The sequence below is a fragment of the Danio rerio genome, chromosome 1 (assembly GCF_049306965.1).
Source record: "Danio rerio strain Tuebingen ecotype United States chromosome 1, GRCz12tu, whole genome shotgun sequence".
NCBI lineage: Eukaryota > Metazoa > Chordata > Actinopteri > Cypriniformes > Danionidae > Danio > Danio rerio.
The window spans coordinates 43,154,159-43,175,000 of record NC_133176.1 but is presented as its reverse complement, the minus strand read 5'-3'; the positions used below and the strand labels follow the sequence as shown (position 1 = coordinate 43,175,000).

Here is a 20,842-nt window from a genome sequence, read left to right as displayed (position 1 = left end):
GGATGGAGGAGGGGTGAGTGTGTGTGCGTGCATGTGAGCTCAGCTGAAGAGAGGATGTGTGTGTATGTGTGTGTGTGCGCGTCTGTGTGTGTAAGTAGATTTTTAAAGGGTAGGGTGTGTTTGCATGTGTGTGAACATACATGTGTTCAATTGGGGGATGGTGTGTGTGTGTGTGTGTGTGTGTGCACTCATGGATTTATAACAGGAGAGGTGTGTGTTTATGTGTTCTTGTGCACATGTGTGTCTTTCTGCTTGCACATGTGCAGTTCTTGTTTGTGTGTTGTTTTGAGTGGAATGGGATTTGGTGTGAGTGTGTACGTGAGGGAAAGAGGGAAAAAAGAGAGATAAACAGAGTCGAGATACACAAATGAACGAAAGGGAAACAGATTTTGGCTTGTGGAATGAGGAGGGATTTAAAGCATGTCCGTTTTGCAGTGTATTGACTTGGAGAATGAGTTACACAAATGTGTGTGTGTGTGTGTGTGTGTGTAATCAGATTTACTGACAGGCTGGACAGGAGTATCTCCACCGATAAATGGTGAATTGAGCTGTGTTTGAAATGGCACACTGCTCATCTAGGTACTTCATTTGAATTTACTTCACGATCGCTAAATAGCATGAAAATCAGTAGTGTGAAGGGAATTCAAAAATACTTCACCCGCTATTAGTCATTGTCACATGACCGCATTACTTGTGTCGTTTTCGTATATATCATCACCACAGAATAAAACATCAGTCATAATCAGCTTTTTTATTCTGAGGTGAATTTTCACCTGTGATTTTTATTTGAATGAACTATTTTGTATTACAGCCATGAACAGTGAATGCGAGTACAGAATAACTCGGTGTGCAATATCCCTCAGTAAGACTTGTGTTAAGCCTGGCTTATACTTCTGCATCAAGTCATTGGCGTGACCCACGGTGCCTGCCTTGCGTGTAGCTGTGCATATATACTTCTGTGTGCTGTTTGTGTTGCTCTGCAACAACACTTTAGAAACGCTAGCTGGCAGTGAGGTTTTTATATTCCTCTGTGTTGAGTTTCTTCGCTGGTGTTTTGTTTTTTCTGAATGCTATCTTAATGTACAAGTAGCTCAAACTCGCGGATGTCCAACAGCTTTAATCAAAAGGTGAACACAAAACAACAGTTTCCATCTAGAGCTACTTCACAGGACTCGACACTTGTAAACACTCTACTCGACTAGTTTGCACGGCTCTTGATCCCTTCCACACTCGTCAGCGCTACCAAGCTGACCACAGAGTTTTCCAAAAATTTTGAAGGTGAAAACTAAACAATATTTTTACTTTGTCTCATTTTTGGGGGGGATATTTGGACTAAAAACAAGACCAAACAAAGTAAGAAAGACATTATCTTTGCATTGTGATTATTACATTTCTGTACCCGAATATTGTGCGACTCCCCAGAAAACTGTCAAATAGAGCTATTCAAACCATCTACTGAAACTGTATTCATATCACAATATTTATAGCAGAAAAATTAAATATCGCAATATCAGCTTTTTCCAATATCATGCAGTTCTAGTCCTAGTGGCTGCTTCATAAAGAAGTTATTCAAGGGCTGCTTTATTACACCAATACAAATTAAAGGGAAATGTTATTTCTACAACAAAGCATCAATTGGCGTCGTGGTCAGATTTTAGTTTATTTTGAGAAGCTAACACTTAAGAGAAATAAACTCAAATTAACCTATAAAGTAATAGTTCTCAAAAACACACAAACATAATATAGATAAGCTCAGCCTAAATAGTTTGAAATTATCTAAATAAATTCAATATTCTTTGTTAAACAGTTATGTTTTTTATATAAATGGGTCGTTTGTAAGTAAGGAATAAAGTACATCCAGGCGGTTGTTATCATGGAAAACAGCCGGGACAGCCATCAGCTCGATGCAAAGCATGTTATTCAGCCACAAGGTGGTGCAACCACCGAGAGAGGGCTTTTGTGTAAGACTAAAAGGCTTTATTCTGTGAAATAGATGTTTTCTGATTCATTCATTCTAAATAACGTTAAACTGCCCTCACCAGACTCAGAGCTCAGCTGAATAGATTAAAAAGTGGTAAAACTAAGTGTCCATTTTAATGGCATTAATCGTTCCATGAAGAACCTTTAATGTCCTCAGTGCATTTAATGTCACAAAAGGTGCTTTATAGCAGAAAAGGGTTCTTCAGATGGCTAAAGTGTTCTTCACATCATGAAAAAAAACCAATACTGGAAACATCCATAAACACTCAGTCACACACAAACACTACGGACAATGTAGTTTATTCAATTCACCTGTAGCGTGTTTCTTTGAATGTGGAGGAAAATTCCACAAAGTGTGAAATTTTTCATTTAAAGAAAATTAAACAAAAGTTTAATTCAAGGTAATTAAAAATTCTGAACACTAAAAATAAAGATACCAAACAATATACTGACATGTTTTATCAATCACATATTTTAGTTTATTTTGAGTGCACCAGTACTGAAGAGGGCATTTGAGTATTGAGTAGAGACAGAGGGGGAGTTTAGAGTCAAAAATCTTGGGAATCGGTGCTTTACTGGCCAAATGCTCTTCATCATGCAAATTCAAAGGTTAGAGTAAGTCACACTTGAACTTTGGTACACAGAAGACAATAGATGAAGATACAACTGCTCAGAGTGAGCTCGTGTGTCTGGTTTTCACGCTTTTGTATGAATGTGACTTAAAGTGGGATAAAGTCTGGTACTGCTGTGACTTTACTTGCAAATAATTCAACTAAACTTGAACGTTCTGGAAATGTTCTCTCCAAATTATGAACAATATTCTTTTAGGCGCTGCAACTAAGTATTTTTTTCCTGTCATATTTTTAAAACCGTAATTTATCATGTAAAAAAATCATCAAAAATCTTATTTCTGAATCCTCCTCGGTGTTCATGACACAATAGACATTCATACACAAATTAAAATAAGGCTGGAAGAGGTTTAAATAAAGTCTCAAACATACACTGCTGTCTCAAAATTCTAGGTCACATCTAATTGTTAATTTTTTTATTTTTAGCTATTTTGAAGTGATTTGGAAAGACACATTTTGAATATGTTGTGTGCTGAAATCAAAACAGACCACTGCATAGTCTGTACTATCCCTGTTTCATTAACATCAGTTTATTTCTGCCCTACTTTGATTAATTTCCATAGACATGTGTGATCATCTATATGTAAAGCTGACCTGAAATGGAGGATTGAAGGATGAACGGATGAATCCGTCTGCCTGCATGCACGCAAACACACACACACACACACACACGCACGCACACACACATATGCTCTTGGGTCCAGATGGAGGGTCGGCCAGATCAATATCCAGTCGGCAAGACTGAGTCTTATCACAGCTCAGTGAATACGTCAGGCACATGCACACACACACACACACACACACACACACACACACACACTGAACACATCTGTAACCAAGAGACTGCACATCTCTACATTGCTCTAATTAAGCATTCACAGTTGCATCTGTGGAAAACGGAGCTCTGGCTTTCATACACAGCTCTATTAACGGCAGCTCACACACTCTAATCTGGTCAGTTACTCTCTGTTGAAGCTTTTAAGGATTATAGATTTGGAGTAGAACTGGCTCTAGATCAGTGTTCTGTTTATTTATACAGATTCCACCGAACTTGATTCATCTTCATGAGGAACAGGATGAATTCACAGTGGATTAATTAGTGGCGTTTGCTAGAGTGAGCATTGCATTATATTTCTGATGTGCTTGACACATCACAGTTCAGATCAGTTGACAGGCGTCCTTCAGTGAAGTTGCAGCAGAATGACTGCATATGCAGTATTGTTGGAGGCACAGCTACTTTAAATGAGTCTTAATTAAACCGGTTTTATGCTTCACTCTAGAAGTAAGATTTAATGCGATTTGTGCTGATTTCCATTGATCCACTGACGAGTCCCTGGTATTGATTGACAATTGTGATTTATGTTTTGGTGCTGATTGAGTTGGTAAGGCTGTCTGTTTAATGTGAAGATGTGTGTGTTTTGCAGACGTGGCTGTGGGAGGAAAAGGAAAGGGACACCGGTGAAGGTGTGCGACAGAGTCTTCGCCGCAGAGGATGAGGAGAGCATGTCTGAGAACAGCTATGGACCAGAGAAAGGTAAAGTGTGCATGTGTGTGTACTGTTCAGTTTGTTACTTTAATTTAAACAGTTAAAGACAACATTATTAGCCCTCCTGTAGTTTTTTTTTTTTTCAAATATTTGATGTTTAATAATGAGAAGATTGTTTTCAACACATATTTAAACATAATTAGTGAAAAAAAAGATTTTCTTGCAGTGAAGCAGTGCACTAGCGCTTGATTCGTTTTGCCATAATCACATGATCAGTGACGTTCGAAGCTTCATCTCGGCTGCTTCGAATTTTGATTCAAAGTTTTAAACACCCCCGTGGGTTAGTAAAGTGAATAGCAAGAGATTAGTCGTCGCTTGCTGTTTCAAATCACTGCACTGGTCCCACGCACCAGTAATTGAACTAAAATACAAGTATTATTGTGTTATTTACAACAATTTTTTAAAAAGGCCACTGCATATTGTAGTATAGTGTGTAACGGAGGCCAGCTGGCTAGGGCAGCGCAAATAGCCTCATTCCCATAGCCTCCTCAGGGCTGATTTATACTTCTGCGTCAAGCACACACATATGTCTTCAAGCAGTCGCATAGCCATCACTGTGGCTGACACGCACTTCTAAAAAAAATATATAGCGGCACGTAGTGCAAGCTCTGTGATTGGTCTGCTTGATACCACTGACAAGTGTGGGCGGGACCATGAGCCGTGCAAACCCATTGGAGCGAGTGTTTACAAGTGTTGAGTCCTGTGAAGGAGCTCCAAAGTTTTGTTTTGTGTTTACCATATGATTAAAGTTGTTGCACGTCTGCCAATTCCCACCTCAAAATGAGCTTTTAGCTTCTTGTATATTAAGATGTTAAAAACCAAAGCACCCATGAAGAAACTTAACAGAGGAACATAAAAACTTTATTGCCAGCTACCGCTTCGGAAGTGTTATTGCAGAGCAACACAAACAGCATGCATAATTATAAATGCACGGCATCGCGCAAGGCAGGCGCCGTGGGTCACACCGATCACTCGATGGAGAAGTATAAACAAGCCTTTAGAGACAACGCATTCCATGAAGGAATCACCAGTTCGATCCCTGCTTGGAACAAGTGGGTGGATGTTGGACCAGTTGGAATACGATAAATGTAAACACTTTTGAATACCTTGGATTTTACTACAGTCATCTGTGCTGTAATGTAGCGTACATTTACTGCAAAAAACTACAGTAATTGAGTAATTTGTTTATATTAGTATTGTTGTATTACTACATTAATAAGTTGGTCAGTTTTAAATGTTTGATATTTTTGAACACAACACTTTCCCACACTTTAACCATCAGAGGTTGTCATCAAGCTCTGATTTGGAAACTTTCGAGTAACAAACTTTTTTTTAGAACGCTTCGAACGCTTCAATAGTTCAGAAAGCTTCATTTCACCATCACTAACTATTATAGTTTTATTAACTAATTTCTAATAATTAATTCCTTTTGTCTTTGCCACGAAAACAGTACAGGTCAGCGCGAGGCATGAGCGTCGTTAAAGCAGCAGTGCCACAATAGTTTTGGTGCTGGCTCACGCTCAATTAAAGGGACAGTCCATTGATAATGACCAAAGACACATTGAATGACAGTAAAAGGTAGTAATTTTACCCAATAAATGCATCGATAATATCAACTGATTTTATATAATCAATCAAATGAACTTAAACAATTGCAACAAATATTTATTTGGGCCTGAACTACAAAACCAAATTTAAAACAACGTCAGAATTATTTTTGCTTAGTAAGTTGCACAGTTGAGTTTGATCATGTATAAATATCATTATAACTATATTGTATAAATATTATTATAACTATAGGCCTACATTATCCTGACAATCAAAAACAAAATGACATGATATCACAGGCGATTGTCTTGGCCGAGAGCACCTGAAAGACATAAATGACACTCCTCATAGAGATTGAGAAGCATACAGTACTGTATGATCTATATAATTTGTCAAATAAAGACTCGTGGGTTAAGGCAACAGCATAGGAGGGCCTTGGTGCAGATGAAAAGTTTTTAAAATTTGTATTTATCGATCGATAGGTAACTAGATAGAAAAGAACAAGATAGATTGATCTGTGCAGCAGCTGCCGATGAGCTGTGCGCTGCAGACGCAGTCGGTAAAAGGCAAATGCCTGCGCGCTGCTTCTGCTCTCCATACGCGCTGCGCACGCAATGCTTGTGCTTGCGGTGTGAAACAGGCGTAATGTGGCATTCACAATGGCAACAATAAAGAGACCAAACTAACAATGTGACTGCAAATGAAACATGGGACTGCCCACCAGGGGGAGGAGTCTGCTTAACATACTGTTTCCATGGTAACACTGTATCTAGTTCCTAAATGGTTTGCACAGGATGAATTTTGAGCAAATTTTGAATAATTACCTAAATTAAATGATAAAAACTAAACCAAAATGACTTCTTAATTTTAAAAGGCAATAAAAAAGTGGGCCATGTTGAAAGAACACTTCATTTCCCAGAATGCTTTAATTTAGTTGGATATGTTATGATCATGAAACTATAGCCAAAATAGGAATGCCTGTTTTCTACGGCTTGATCACTGTTTCATAACTCAACCAAGCTAACAACATGACAGAAGATGTTGGAGCACGCAAAATATGTTTTAGCAACAGCATGAGTATGTAAAGATCTATAATTTGAAGCACTGTTAATGTGTTTCAGGTGATGGTCATGAGGACAAACACAAAGTTCCTGCTGCTGATGGACCATACTATGAAACACAATCTGCTCAGCTTTGGTGAGTGACTGAGTGTGTGTGTGTGGTCTGAATAGAGATACTGCACATCTGTGAGTGTATATATATGTGTGTGTGTCTGTGTGTGTGTTCGCGCATGCTAGGAGAAGATAGCGAGTAATTGTGTTTGTTGTGTTGTTGAGAGATACTCTTGTGTGTACATGAAGGTGGGGGATTACTGGAATGCAAGCTGTGTGTATCTGTGTCTGTTTATTGCAACGTGTTTATTATCTTTGGGCTAGTGAGGGAATGTGTGTGAGTGTGTGTGTGTGAACTTGTATTTAAAGGACCAAATGTCGCCACAAGGACACTAAAACCTGATCATTTTATAACAAATAATTCTAACAATTATTTAAAGTCTAACAATTAAATTACTTATAGTCTAACAATGCAAAAGGTTGCTGGGTTTAGTGGATAGAAATTCTGATTAGGTCAGTATAGAAACAGCAGATCCCTGCAAAGATATCTGTGTGTGTTCATCACACTGTATATCTGAGCTTGTAGTGTGTGTGTTTTTGTCTGTTTATCGCTATATTTAGTCATAAGCGCAGACAGAAATATATGTTTTATTTATATATTTAATAAAATGGCTGGTGTGTGGAACAACTGTGTGTTCTATATTTGTGTAAAATGCTGGTCCTGTTTAGGAATGCACGCCAGACTTACATGAGCTTCAGCGCTGATGGTTAATCTTCAGATTAATATTTAAGTATGCATGGTTCATCAGAGTAGTATAAGTTAGCATACTCAAAGTGGCAGCAGCTGACGGTAAACAACCTGTTTGTGATTCAGGTTTTAAATCCCGTTTGTAGTAATGCAGTGTGTTCGCATTCGGATTGGCCACTCGAGATGATGTATTATTAATGGTAATGAAGTAAGGTGTGAGTGTAAGACAGGATGACTGCAGCACAGGACTTGCATTAGAATGAAACCATGCTAGATTTCCCTGCTGTGATGTGGTTATCTGTATCAGTCTACTGTATCTGATCTAGTCTTCCTCTTGCAGTCTGAGCGAGGAGGGCTCCAGTGGAGGAAGAGGGTCTGTCTCGTACCCCCCACCACCAAACTGCCGCATTCGTGAAGTGCACTGTGGAAATCAAGTGCGACTGATCGTCATAGCGATCCGCGACATCACTAAAGGGGAGGAGATCACTGTGGATTACAGTTTGACTGAGTGGGGAGAAAACGCTTTGGTAAGTGTAACCATGACAATAGCCTCATTGACCTCACCTTTTTGCTCTTATGGCCTGTTTCCATTGAGGGGTACAGTACAGGTCCCCTTTATCAGGCTTGCGTTTCCACTGCCAAAAGGGTACCTATGGTACCTTTTTGGTAGGCATGGTGTATGATAGGAAATTGCAGTCATCATTCAAGGAAATGTCAAAGTAAAGGCCCGGTCACACCAGGACACTCTTTGATCGCGTTTTCCGTCGACGTTTAACGCCTCGTGACTAAATAAAAGGCGTCAGTGTGATCGTGCACACCAACACGCAAAATGACAGGCATAAAAGCGTAATTTTTAAGGAAACACCTCATGCTCGTTTTTTGTTGTGACGCCACGTCACAACCTTCTCCACCAATCAGATTGGCACTTTTGTTCATGTGCACAGAGCTGCTGAAGTTATTGTAAACAGCACTTGGAGGTGCTCAAGTGCAAAACTGTCAATGCGAGCGCACATTGAAGAAGATGCCCAGAGGTGATTAGAACGTGGAGCTGCTTATTGCACTGGTGAAAAATAATCATTTCTTCATCGCTAGAGCTGGAGCTGCTACTTGAACCATCCATGCTTGTTTTAATCACCAGTAACTAACAATAAGCGTGTCAACTTTCTCTCTTCTTCTTCTGTGTTACAAGCAGGTGTCAGAAGTTTAAAGTTGTGCAGTGCCACCCTTTGCTCCGGGGTCTTTCTGTTTTTCATTAAGTGCCATCTAACGTCAAGCAGTGATTTTGCGTACACTTCTGCTCGACGCCAGTGAAAATCGCTTGGGTTTGAATGCAGAAAAATGTCTCAAAAATGCTGCAATAAACGCAAATGTAAAGCGTCCTGGTGTGAATAAGCCTTAAAGCTGTATGGGTCGTTCACATATCTTATGAGAAGAACTTCTCACAATACATACGCTTTATACACATAAATAGTGTTCAATACTATATTCTATGAAAATGATCTGATTATATCCACAGATCAATGATATGCAAAATAGCCTACTGTAATGTCTGTGATTACATAAAATAAAAAAATTAAATAAATAAATAAATGCAACACATATGAACACATACAGCCCCTTACAGTCTCTGATATTTTATCAATTACATAAAAACTATACTCAGGACACATTTAGTCCTTATTTGGGTCCAAAACAACACACAACATATAGCCCACAGTGCAAACCCCTCATCTGTGTCTTCGCCAGCACATGTAACCTCTTGTTAGAAAGTAATTCAGTCATTCCAACTTCATAATAGTCCAAATGGTGATGAAAATAGTTAAACATAGCAGCGTTTTCATGTTTTAAGTTGTTTTTGCTGAAAGAAAAAATTTGAAGAAGAAGAAATTTGCTGAAAGAAGAAATTTGCTGGTTTGTTTTTTCAGGCTTCTCCTTTGTTTTTTCACACGTCAGTCTCGCGTTTCTGAAAGGATCGGATGTCAGAAGCACTTCAATTATCTCATGCACGTCAGTATCATCAGCTCAAGAAGTTTGTTATTCAAATATAGCGCAGAGCAGCGAGCTCACGCGAGAAAACAAAACCGCTCGCACTTTAGATGGCCTTGTAAACAACTACGGATTACCATACATAACAAACCAATAGCGTTCAGCTGCGCGTCTAGCTCTGCCTTCTGGTACCCTTTTGTTGTGCTAGGTACCCTTTCGAAAGGGTATCCAAAAAGTGGTATGGTACAGCTTGCTTTTTGGTACCTTTTGATAGTGCAAATGGCCATAAACGCGTACTACTTATTGACATTTATGATTCTAATAAAATGCAAATTGTTGACTGTTTACAAAATGACTTTCCATGTGTGGTATTTAATTCATTTGTGCGCAGGTCTGACTGTGTGGCTCACTCTGATGATTGACATTTTTTCTAATTGATACCCTTTTTGTAACTCTCCATTTTCAGGGTTTTCATGGCACTGTGCCTCCCAGTAGCTTTGATTGTAGCTCGGACCAGGAGAACCACGTTAAAAAGGTAAATTTACATATATATATATATATATATATATATATATATATATATATATACACACAGTATGTTTCATTTTCACAACTAATGACTGATGACACGCCCAGTTACCAAGCAACCGTCACTTTCAGACCTCATGCTGAATTTCTTGTCCTCCTCACTCCTGAAATGATTGCTGTGCCCCTGGCCATCAGTGTAAACGTGCTACAAGCATAAACACAGGCACTGCACACTAACAACTCCCACAGATGCATCCAGTAATCTCAGGCATGCTTGTTTAATTAAATTTGTTTTAAATGTTCTTCCTGGAATCAATCAACCAATGAAGTCATTCCCCACATTAGACTTGTGGGGAAAACTGGAGCACCCGGAGGAAACCCACACCAACACAGGGAGAACATTTAAACTCCACACAGAAATGCCAACTGATCTAGTCGGGACTCAAACCAGCGACCTTCTTGCTGTGAGGCGACAGTGCTATGCACTGAGCCATTATGTCACCCCGCCTCCTTTCATTGGTCTCCTAATTCTTTAGGCATTATTTTAGGCTGCCTTGTCATATTTTATAAAATTTCATCTGGTCTGAAATCTCTTCCCTTTTAAAGATGATTTCAGTTTTGAGGTGTCATTTGTTTGTGTGCAATGTTTTTCTTTTTTCAGTAAACATCTCCATTTGTCATATTACATGGCTCAACACTGTCTGGAGAGGTGTTAAATGCCTGTATTAAGTGTTTTCTGGATTATTTACTCTTTTTGTATTTTTCTCGCTCACAGGAGGAAGAGTCCAGCCCAGTTCCACTCTCTCTTACTGTGACAAAATACCTCACACCTTCCTGGTCCCTCTCTCCTTCCTCCTCTCACTCTGAGCCCAGCGATTCAGACTCAGATAATGGCAACGGAAAGACCCGTACACGAACCCCTCACCGCCGTAAAAAGCACAAATCCCTCTCGTCTCCGGCTGCTCAAGCCAAGAGAAAAGCATCTCAGCAACCCTCCAGCCATCCTGCTTCATTTCCACACTCTGTTCCGACCTCCCCGCTGCAGCCCACTGCTCCCTCCAGACCTGTGTTTAAGAGCCCGACGCCTGCAGGAATTCCGGCTAAGAGTGTCAGTGTGTCAGTGGGTCGTGGGCAAAGCACCGTGGCACAAAAACAGCGCTGTATTTACTGTGGCCGTCACTTTCGATGTCTCCCACGCCATGTGGAAAAACATCACTCCCACCTGCCGAACGTGCACATTGTCCTGGAGCAGGCAAGGGCCTCTGGTACCCCTCCTTCTGCACAGTCACCTCTCCCATCAACCAGCAAACATCCCCAGGGCACCCAAGCAGCAGGTGTGGTAGTGGGATCACCACGATCACATCCCTCTTCATCTTTATCTCCAGTTAGAAAAAGCTCTGCTCTCGCTAGCCCTAATCGCAAAAGTCCCACCCCAGCTCCGACTACTCCACCCAGGAGAGGAGGCGTTCCAGTATCTGTTTTAAAGAGAAGCCCACCTACACCAGGTTCTTCTGCTAAAAAAGGAGGACGAAAAATGAAAAAGGAGAAAGAGGAGGTAGAGATATTTGAGAAGACTAAAGAGACCGTGCCAGATCCAGTGTTCGAGGACCAGATGAAGGAGTCAGAACCTTCAAAACAAGAGGGAGAAGACAATGGAGGAAGAGAAGAAGAAAGCGGAGCTGAGGATAAGCTCGATCTATTAAGGTTAGTCATTTTCAGTTGATCGAGCAGTGTACATCAGGCATCAATATGTTAAGGACAAAGTATGTGCAGGCAGGTCACTGAATAAAGCCTGACCGGCTTATTGTCAGACAGACAAATAGCTGAGCCATTTAAAACGTAAATTATACACTGTTCTGAGCAGTAATACTTAATTATTTAAGTAAAGGCAAATATGATAAATAAAATGACTAAATGAAGAATTCCCTAACGTATGTATTATTTAGACTCAATACATATATATATATATATATATATATATATATATATATATATATATATATATATATATATATATATATATAAATGTGAACGTATTCATTGACAGTCAAGATGATTTAAAGTACCCGCATGAGCCTATGTTGTTTAGGCGTTGTTATCTTGGAATAACATACCTTAGAACAGTGGTCTTAAACTCAGTTCCTGAAGGGCCGCAGCTCTGCACTGTTTAGCTCCAACTACCTTCAACTCACACCTGCTTAATAGTCTCTAGTAGTCTTGAACACCTTGATTAGTTGGATCAACTGTGTTTGATTAGAAACTGTGCAGAGCTGCAGCCCTCCAGGAATCCAGTTTGAGACCTATGCCTTAAAATTTGGCGACTGACCAATCAGAATCAAAGTCTTATTAACTGCGTTTAAGAGGAGCAGGTTCTGGTATTTAACCCATTACTAGCATGATAAGAGGTGTATGTACAGTTGACTCACCTCTGTCAACAGTTTTTTAGCATCCCTTGACCACCCCAACTCTTCTTTCTCAATTATTAGCATCGTAGAAACTGACAAGTATTCTGGGTTCAGGCTAAAGCCCAAGCTCGGAGTTCTTCCCTTGGACTGCATGCCAAATACACATATATTCTTCTATTAATCTGCTTTTATATATATATATATATATATATATATATATATATATATATATATATATATATATATATATAAATGCACTCATGGAACTCATCTTTTTTTTTGGTTTTTACAGTTCAAGTCGTCCCCACATGATCCCGCTTCTTTCCTCCCTCTCTTCTCTGGTGTTATACCTGCGGCGGCTTCAGCACTCCGCTTTCATCTCTCTGTCCCGCTCCCTACAGTCGGCCGAGGCTTGGCGTCTCCTCTGTCACTCCAGCCTGGCTCTTCTCATCCTTTACAACCGCCGGCGTGAATGCGAAGTCTCCAAACTCACCATCACCGAGTACCAGGCCCGCATTACACAGGTCGTCCCTGGCTCTTCAGTTTCCCCGCCAGCTGTAACTCCACTTGAGGCCTCGCTATCACCTTTCGAGCGGATGGTCCTACCCCATCTTCCTCGTGTCGGAGTCCAAGGGAAACGTGGCCGCGTGCAACCCCTCATCCTCCCACCGCATTCAGAAGCCTGTCTGGAGATGCTTTTGCAGACTCGTGCAGGTGTGGGAATCGATCCACAGAACCCATATGTGTTCGCCCGACCGTTTCATTCGCCAGCCACTCCTCTTCGCGGGACAGACTTACTCCGCAGCCTGGCTCGGTCCAGTGGGTCACGGCACCCGCGGGCACTGACGCAGACACGTGTTCGCAGGCAGGTGGCAATACTTACACAGCTGCTGCTGCTAAGTGAGGGCGAGGAGGAAAGCCAACGCGGGGCTGCCATAAAGAGATTGGAAAGCTTCTTGGAGAAGGAATATCACGTGACTCAAAGCTGTGCAACCATTGGCCAGGACCCTGGGTTGATGGGCCTGATTGGTCGGGTGGTACTATGTGGAGAGAGAGACGGCGTCCTGTTCCGAGGAATGAGTTTACATCACATCTGTCTAGAGTTAGATGGTGAGTGAGTTTGTTGCGTTGTGCATGTGACAGGTCTAAGTAAGGAGAATTGGAAACATCAGTTTTACTTACCCACCCACCTCTTTCAGTGTTGTCAGGAAACTCTGCAGACTCGCTGTCAGACGAGTCTGATGCTGAGCAGGGCAAAGAGAAACCAGAAGCTCCTGCAGCCACCACTATGATGAAGAAAACCACTGGCAACAGCAAATCCCCTCGCTCCAAGAAGATGAACGGCAGTTCCTCACACTCAACGGGACGCAAAAGGTCCTCAGGACAGTCCAAGCCTGGTGAGTCTGATCTTATGAATGTCTTACACAATGTGGCAGTGTTCATTTGTATACCTCAGTTCCACACTACACTGATGTTTGAACGTCTAATTCATGTATCAGTTAAAACTCGTTAATGAATTACACGTTAAAAGAAACGGATTTTGATGCCCAACAAGTGCAACCATCTTCTGAGAGATGCAGCTTCACTCATTAAGAATATGGAAGAACAAACACCAGGTTAAATTCATCTCTCACAAAACAAAACAAACCAACATTTATGGGTTCAACATATTCTCGTGTGTCTCCAGTTAATGCATCGTCCTTTTATAATGAGAGATATTTCTTTAATGAGAACGATTGGATATGTTGCTGTTCTCTGTAGCCATGGTGACCACGTCTGACCATGGTGGACAGACTTTTAATGCTAGTTTTTTAGACATTAAATCTAGCATCAAAAATAATGGTTGTACTAAAGAGGCTTGTTAGATAATCTAATTGCAAATGCACGTCATTTTAACAAATAGATATTTGTCAGTCATGGATTCATATATTCATACATATATACATTCCAGTACAGTATGATTCATAATTCAGTTAATGTCTCATCAACAACATCAAATAAGTTTTAGGTTTATTAACATGAAAAAAAATCTCTTACATGTATGACTAATGGGAAATTGCATGCGCCATCATGTAAAGCAGTAATTCTTTAATGAATGTTCACTGCAGAATGGATATCATGAAGATGTGCGAAGGAGATGTTTATCTCAATACAACTATTAATGCTTTGTTAAAATGTAAGCAGGAACATTTTGACGGTCACATTTACATATTTAGTTTTGAACCAAAATTTTGATTTTTACCCAGGCCATCTTCAAACACAGCACAGCTATTGCTCATTTATCTTAGTGTAAAAGTGTTTATGAGTGTATGTGTGTGTGTGTGTGTGTGTGTGTGTGTGTGTGTGTGTGTGTGTGTGTGTGTGTGTGTGTTTGTGTATGTGTGGGTGTGAGCAAGGTGTGTGTCAGTGAGTAGGATTGTAAGACTGTGAAGGAGTAAGCGTGTAGATATATGTGTGTGTGTGTGCATTTCTTTTGTGACATATACACTCATCGGCCAATTTATTAGGTACACCTTACTAGTACCGGGTTGGACCCCCTTTTGCCTTCAGAACGGCCTTAATCCTTTGTGGCATAGATTTAACAAGGTACTGGAAACATTCCTCAAAGATTTTAATACATATTGACATGACAGCATCATACAGTTGCTGCAGATTTGTCAGCTGCACATCCATGATGTGGATTTCTCGTTCCACCACATCCCAATTGACTGTGGAGGCCGTTTGAGTACAGTGAACTAATTGTCATGTTCAAGAAACCAGCCTGAGAAGATTCACGCTTTATGGCTTGCTGCGTATCCTGCTGTAGGTAGCCATCAGATGATGGGTACACTGTGGGTAGGCTGTGGCAGTGACACAATGCGCAATTGGTACTAAAGGGCCCAAAATGTGCCAAGAAAATATCCTCCACACCATTACACCACCACCACTAGCCTAAACCATTGATACAAGGCTTGATGGATCTACTCTACTTTCATTTCTTTTTTTTTGTTGATGCCAAAATCTGACCCTACCATCTGAATGATGCAGCAGAAAACGACACTCATCAGACCAGGCGATCTATTGTCTAATTTTCTATTGTCCATTCCAATCTTCTATTGTCTAATTTTGATAAGCCTGTGCAAATTTCCTGTTCTTAGATGACAGGAGTGGCACCTGGTGTGATCTTCTGCTGCTGTAGCTTATCTGCCTCAAGGTTGGATGGTTGTGCGTTCAGAGATTATAATCTGCATACCACGGTTGTAGTGAGTGGTTATTTGAGTTGAGCTGGAACCAGTCTGGCCATTCTCCTCTGACCTCAACAAGGCATTTGCGCCCACAGAACTGCTGCACACTGGATATTTTCTCTTTCTCTGACCATTCTCTGTAAACCCTAGAGATGGTTGTGCATGAAGATCCCAGTAGATCAGCAGTTTCTGAAATACTCAGACTAGCCCGCCTGGCACCAACAACCATGCCACATTCAAAGTCACTTAAATCACCTTTCGTCCCCATTCTGATGCTCGGTTTGAACTGTAGCAGTTCGTCTTGACCATGTATGTCTACATGCCTAAATGCATTGAGTTGCTGCCATATGATTGACTGATTAGAAATTTGCGTTAACGAGCAGTTGGAAAGGTGTACCTAATAAAGTGTCCAATGAGTGTATTAGGACAGTATAATAACATTACTATGACATATGTATTACACAAGGAAAAGGTAATTTATGTAGACACTGCCTATGCCCCCATTTTTCGAAAGGCTTATTAAATGTAATATAAAAACTAATTTCCTGTAAGGGGTAGGGCTGTTTAAAAAAAAAAAAAAAAACAGTCTATTTTACAGTATAAAAACCTTTAAGCATATGGATCGTCCTCGCAATTCACAAAAACAAACCTGTGTGTGTTTGTGTGTGCCTGAGGGAATGGGAGTCTCTCTGTAGTGTTTGTACAGGACTAATGATTAACATGCATTCTCCTCTCACTCTCAGGTAAACGTGGTGTACTGAAGCGGCCTTGGTCTGAAGCGGAGCGGGCAGCTGTCGAGACCCACCTGGTGCAAAACATCATGGAGCTGCGTGTGCCCGCCAAAGCAGACTGCGAGCGGTGCCTGGAGCTCTGCCCTCTTCTGGTCACCAACCACCGTGACTGGAGGGCTGTTAAATTCTACTGCCACAACCGAATACAGCTGCTGAAGAAAAGCCAGCAGAGGCAGAGTCCACCTTTGCTGTCCGTCTGCTGAGAGCCTAGTGGTCAAGAAAAAGCAGATGTAGATAAAAGACGTTAAGAGGTGCTAATCGAAAATATCCATATGCTACAGTCACAGTACCAATGCTTTAATTAATGTGATGCTGATTTTGTGTTCAGTGTGTGTAAAAGGGAAAAAAGGTACGATGTCAGACTGAATGCACACTTGTCTTGTGTACTTTTTGAAAATACTGTTGCAGCTACAATGAAAGAACACTAACTTTTTATTTATCTGCACATTACCGAAACGTGTTTGTTTTTTCCTTCCTCTTTTGCTGGCTTTAATGTAGATGATATTTGAAAGTCTAAATGGCTTTGTTTTATGGAACCAGATCAGTCTCAAAAACAATACATTTACAAATGATTACGTCCACAACACAAGTCACATTTACAAAATCCAATTTGTAAGTTTAAAACCCAATTCGTAAATACACAAATCCAATTCGTAAATTTAAAACACGATTATAAATACACAAATCTATTTCGTAAATTCAAAACACGATTCGTAAAAACAAATCTAATTAATACATTCAATACACAAAGCGTAAATATACAAATGCAATTCGTAAGTTCAAAACACGATTCGTAAATACAAAAACCCAATTCATAAATTCAAAACACAAATACGAAAATACACAAATCCAATTCATAAATTCAAAACACGATTCGTGATACAAAAACCCAATTCATAAATTAAAAAAACGATTTGTAAATACACATCCATTTTGTAAACTCAAAGCACGATTAGTAAATACACAAATTCAATTCGTAAATTCAAAACACGATTCGTAAATGCACAAATCCAATTCGCAAATTCAAAAAATGAATTGTAAATACACAAATCCATTTCAAAAACTCCAAACACGATTAGTAAATACATAAATCCAATTCGTAAATTCAAAACACATTTAATTAATACAAAATCCAATTCGTAAATTCAATAAACGATTCGTAAATACACAAATACAATTCGTAAATTCAAAACACGATTAGTAAATACACAAATCCAATTCGTAAATTCAAAACACGATTAGTAAATACACAAATCCAATTCGTAAATTCAAAACACGATTTGTAAATACACAAATCCAATTCGTAAATTCAAAACACGATTAGTAAGTACATAAATTCAATTCGTAAATTCAAAACACATTTATTAAATACAAAATCCAATTCGTAAATTCAATAAACTATTTGTAAATACACAAATCCAATTCGTAAATTCAAAACACAATTTGTAAATGCACAAATCCAATTCGTAAATTCAATTTGTAAATACACAAATCCATTTCAAAAACTCCAAACACGATTAGTGAATACACAAATCCAATTCGTAAATTCAAAACAAGATTCGCAAATACACAAATCCAATTTGTAAATTCAAAACACGATTAGTAAATACACAAATGCAATTCATAAATTCAATACATGATTCGTAAATACACACAACTCCAATTCAGTTGATGAAAATATTTATGATTTTCAGAAAATGTGTTATATTTATAAGTTGTGTTGTCAATTTACCAATTGGCTTTTGTAAATGTGTATTGTGCCGTGCATGTTTGAATTCTATATTGTAAATGTATTATTTTTGAGACTGATCTGGCTCCATACGTTCTCCCTCCGGCAGACTGAGCATCTTGTGCCTTCATGATGGGAGTCAAACCACAGTTTTATTCACATTCGTAGAGACCATGACTTTTGATAAAATGAAGAAATATGCATGAAAAATAGAGGATAAAAATATCATCCAACTTCAGATTTTGTCTGCCATCTTTGCTCCATTGCCATTTTCAAATGTGCAACAAGAATTGTCAAACTTTAATTCTAAGATTGAGTTTCATAAATGCTACTTTGCATATTTATTGTCCCATTATCTTAAGCTTTAATCTGTTTTATATAAATAGTTACATTCACTTATGTTGTCAGACCAGGGTGAGTTTTGGGTGAACGATCCTTTATAATCGTAATCGTATTAATAGAAGCGAACAGAATATTATTCCAAATATTTCCATTTGTATTCCTTGAAATTGAAACAAGTTTGGAACAACATGAGGGTCAGGACTTATTTATTTATTTGTTAAAATGTTCCATGCATTTCAATCCCTAAGAGTTGTTAACACACATATTGAAGCTGATATGATGTGAACACATTTGATTGCAGATGTTGATCGGTGGCTTGTTCTGCAGTGAGAAATCAGCGCTCTGCTACTCTATGAATGATTAGTTTGTTTCACTTGTTTGCTCTGTATTCATCCATCAAATCTGTATCAGAACTGTGTTTAGCAAACACAAGATAACCACACATAACACCTCAGTTTATACTTTTTTATATATCTGTTCTTCTGTTATCTGTCGTTTCAGATTTTGCAGTGTATATATGTGCACACACGTATATATTGTCGTTATTATCGATGGTGGTATTGTTATTGCTCTTAAATCTTAGCGTGGCAAGTGTTTTTTCAATTCCACTAAATGTACATATTGAATGTAAATATTTGCAGAAAACATAGAGCATGGTGTAAATACGTTGTAGGCAAGACAAGCTTGTTTTTGTGTTGTCCGTGTGCTTTTCTAAGTTGTCTGAAGTAACAATAAAAACGTTTTGTATGTATTCTGGACTTACGTTATTAACGAGACTTGTGATTTATTTATGCCACTATTAAAGCAAATGCACAGTAAAAATCCCATTTATTCCAAAGACACGGATTTACATTAATTTAAATAATCTAATAATATGCGTAATTGTTCATTCTTACGTGTTAAATGAGCAGTTCTTTAATAGTTTTTGTAAGCACAGAACATAATCTTCTGTCTGTATTGATCACCGTGTCAATGCACTCTGCACTGAAGGTTTAGATTTCATAGCAAACGGCGTAGAGTTATTTGTTTTGCTGCAGTGGAAAAGGTGTTTGTATTAAAGGCTGCTGTTAATAAAGCCCCTATATTTGAAAAACAATAGAGTGCATTTATTGTTGGCTCATCCAATTTCATCTCCATCAGGGGAGCGGCACTCTCTCTGAAGATCAATTTGATGTGCAGTTTCTGTATTCAAAAATAAATATAGAAAGGTGAAAAACTGTATTCGGTCTATTTAACTTTTCATTTAGTCTAGAAAGCTCAAAGCACCGAGTAGAGAATTACAGGTATGACAGAATCTGTTTCTCCACAAAGTGATTTGAAATACAGTCACTAGAGGACGCCAAATCATCAGACATGAGCCTCACACGTCCTCAAAAATAAACCATAAACATCTATCCATCCATCCATCCATCCATCCATCCATCCATCCATCCATCCATCTATCTATCTATCTATCTATCTATCTATCTATCTATCTATCTATCTATCTATCTATCTGTCTGTCTGTCCATCTCTATTTCTCCTTCGTTCTTTCTATCGGTCGGTCTGTCTGTGTCTCAACCTACAACACACACAGGTCTGTAAATCATTCATCAAATTGTTCAATTAAGAAGATATTTTCAAGAAAATAAAGATACTTTTTAAAAAATGTTATAACATTTGCTTGACAGATTTTGAGTTCAACATTTTTGTATTTAATGACTCAAATGAGGACTATTAGTTTTATATTTAATGACTATTCAGCATTTACAAGTTTAGTTCATTTTGACTGACATGACAAGTAAATGGTAAATGTTTTAAAACAGCAGAAAGTTGTATCAAAGCAATTGATGAATGTCCAAAAGCATTCGCAATCTGTTGGAAGGAATGAGAAACTGCTACTGTGAGGTGCACAAATGACTAATTGTTTTGAGAAATGCATTAACTGTTTTGCAAATGTAAATAGTGTTGTGAGAGATGCAACAAGCCACTGGTAAAACTGTAAATTGAAAGCAAAGGGGGGGGGGGGACAATACTTATAAGAAGAGGTCTACAGAAAAAGGATTCTGATCAATTTGGACAAAAATGGTTCACCTTGCCTTGTCTAGCCCTAATAAATCTTTTGGGTAAGCGATTTCTTCCAATAGTTGACTTAACTACTTTATAGAAACAGTAATGCTGTGTTTTACAATCTATTTTGAGGATGCCTGCGGTTTGAATTTAGGACTAACGTTATTTCTTAGTTGATAAGATAAGGGCATAAAGATAGGCCTATAACTACACACTTATGAGCGT

General features: G+C 39.0%; 1 protein-coding gene across 2 annotated transcripts in view; it reads left to right on the top strand.

Annotated features, from left to right (window-relative positions):
• si:dkey-117m1.4 overlaps positions 1-19,317 on the top strand; it is a 31,988-nt gene extending 12,671 nt beyond the window's left edge. For both annotated transcript variants that reach the window (XM_021476794.3, XM_021476796.3), the window contains exons 2-9: positions 4,034-4,143; positions 6,825-6,900; positions 7,904-8,090; positions 10,016-10,084; positions 10,853-11,781; positions 12,775-13,592; positions 13,682-13,879; positions 16,450-19,317. In XM_021476794.3, the coding sequence (XP_021332469.1) occupies positions 4,034-4,143; positions 6,825-6,900; positions 7,904-8,090; positions 10,016-10,084; positions 10,853-11,781; positions 12,775-13,592; positions 13,682-13,879; positions 16,450-16,700 (2,638 nt within the window). In that variant the 3' untranslated portion in view covers positions 16,701-19,317. The remainder of the gene's footprint in view (positions 1-4,033; positions 4,144-6,824; positions 6,901-7,903; positions 8,091-10,015; positions 10,085-10,852; positions 11,782-12,774; positions 13,593-13,681; positions 13,880-16,449) is intronic.
• The last annotated feature ends 1,525 nt before the right edge of the window (positions 19,318-20,842 follow it).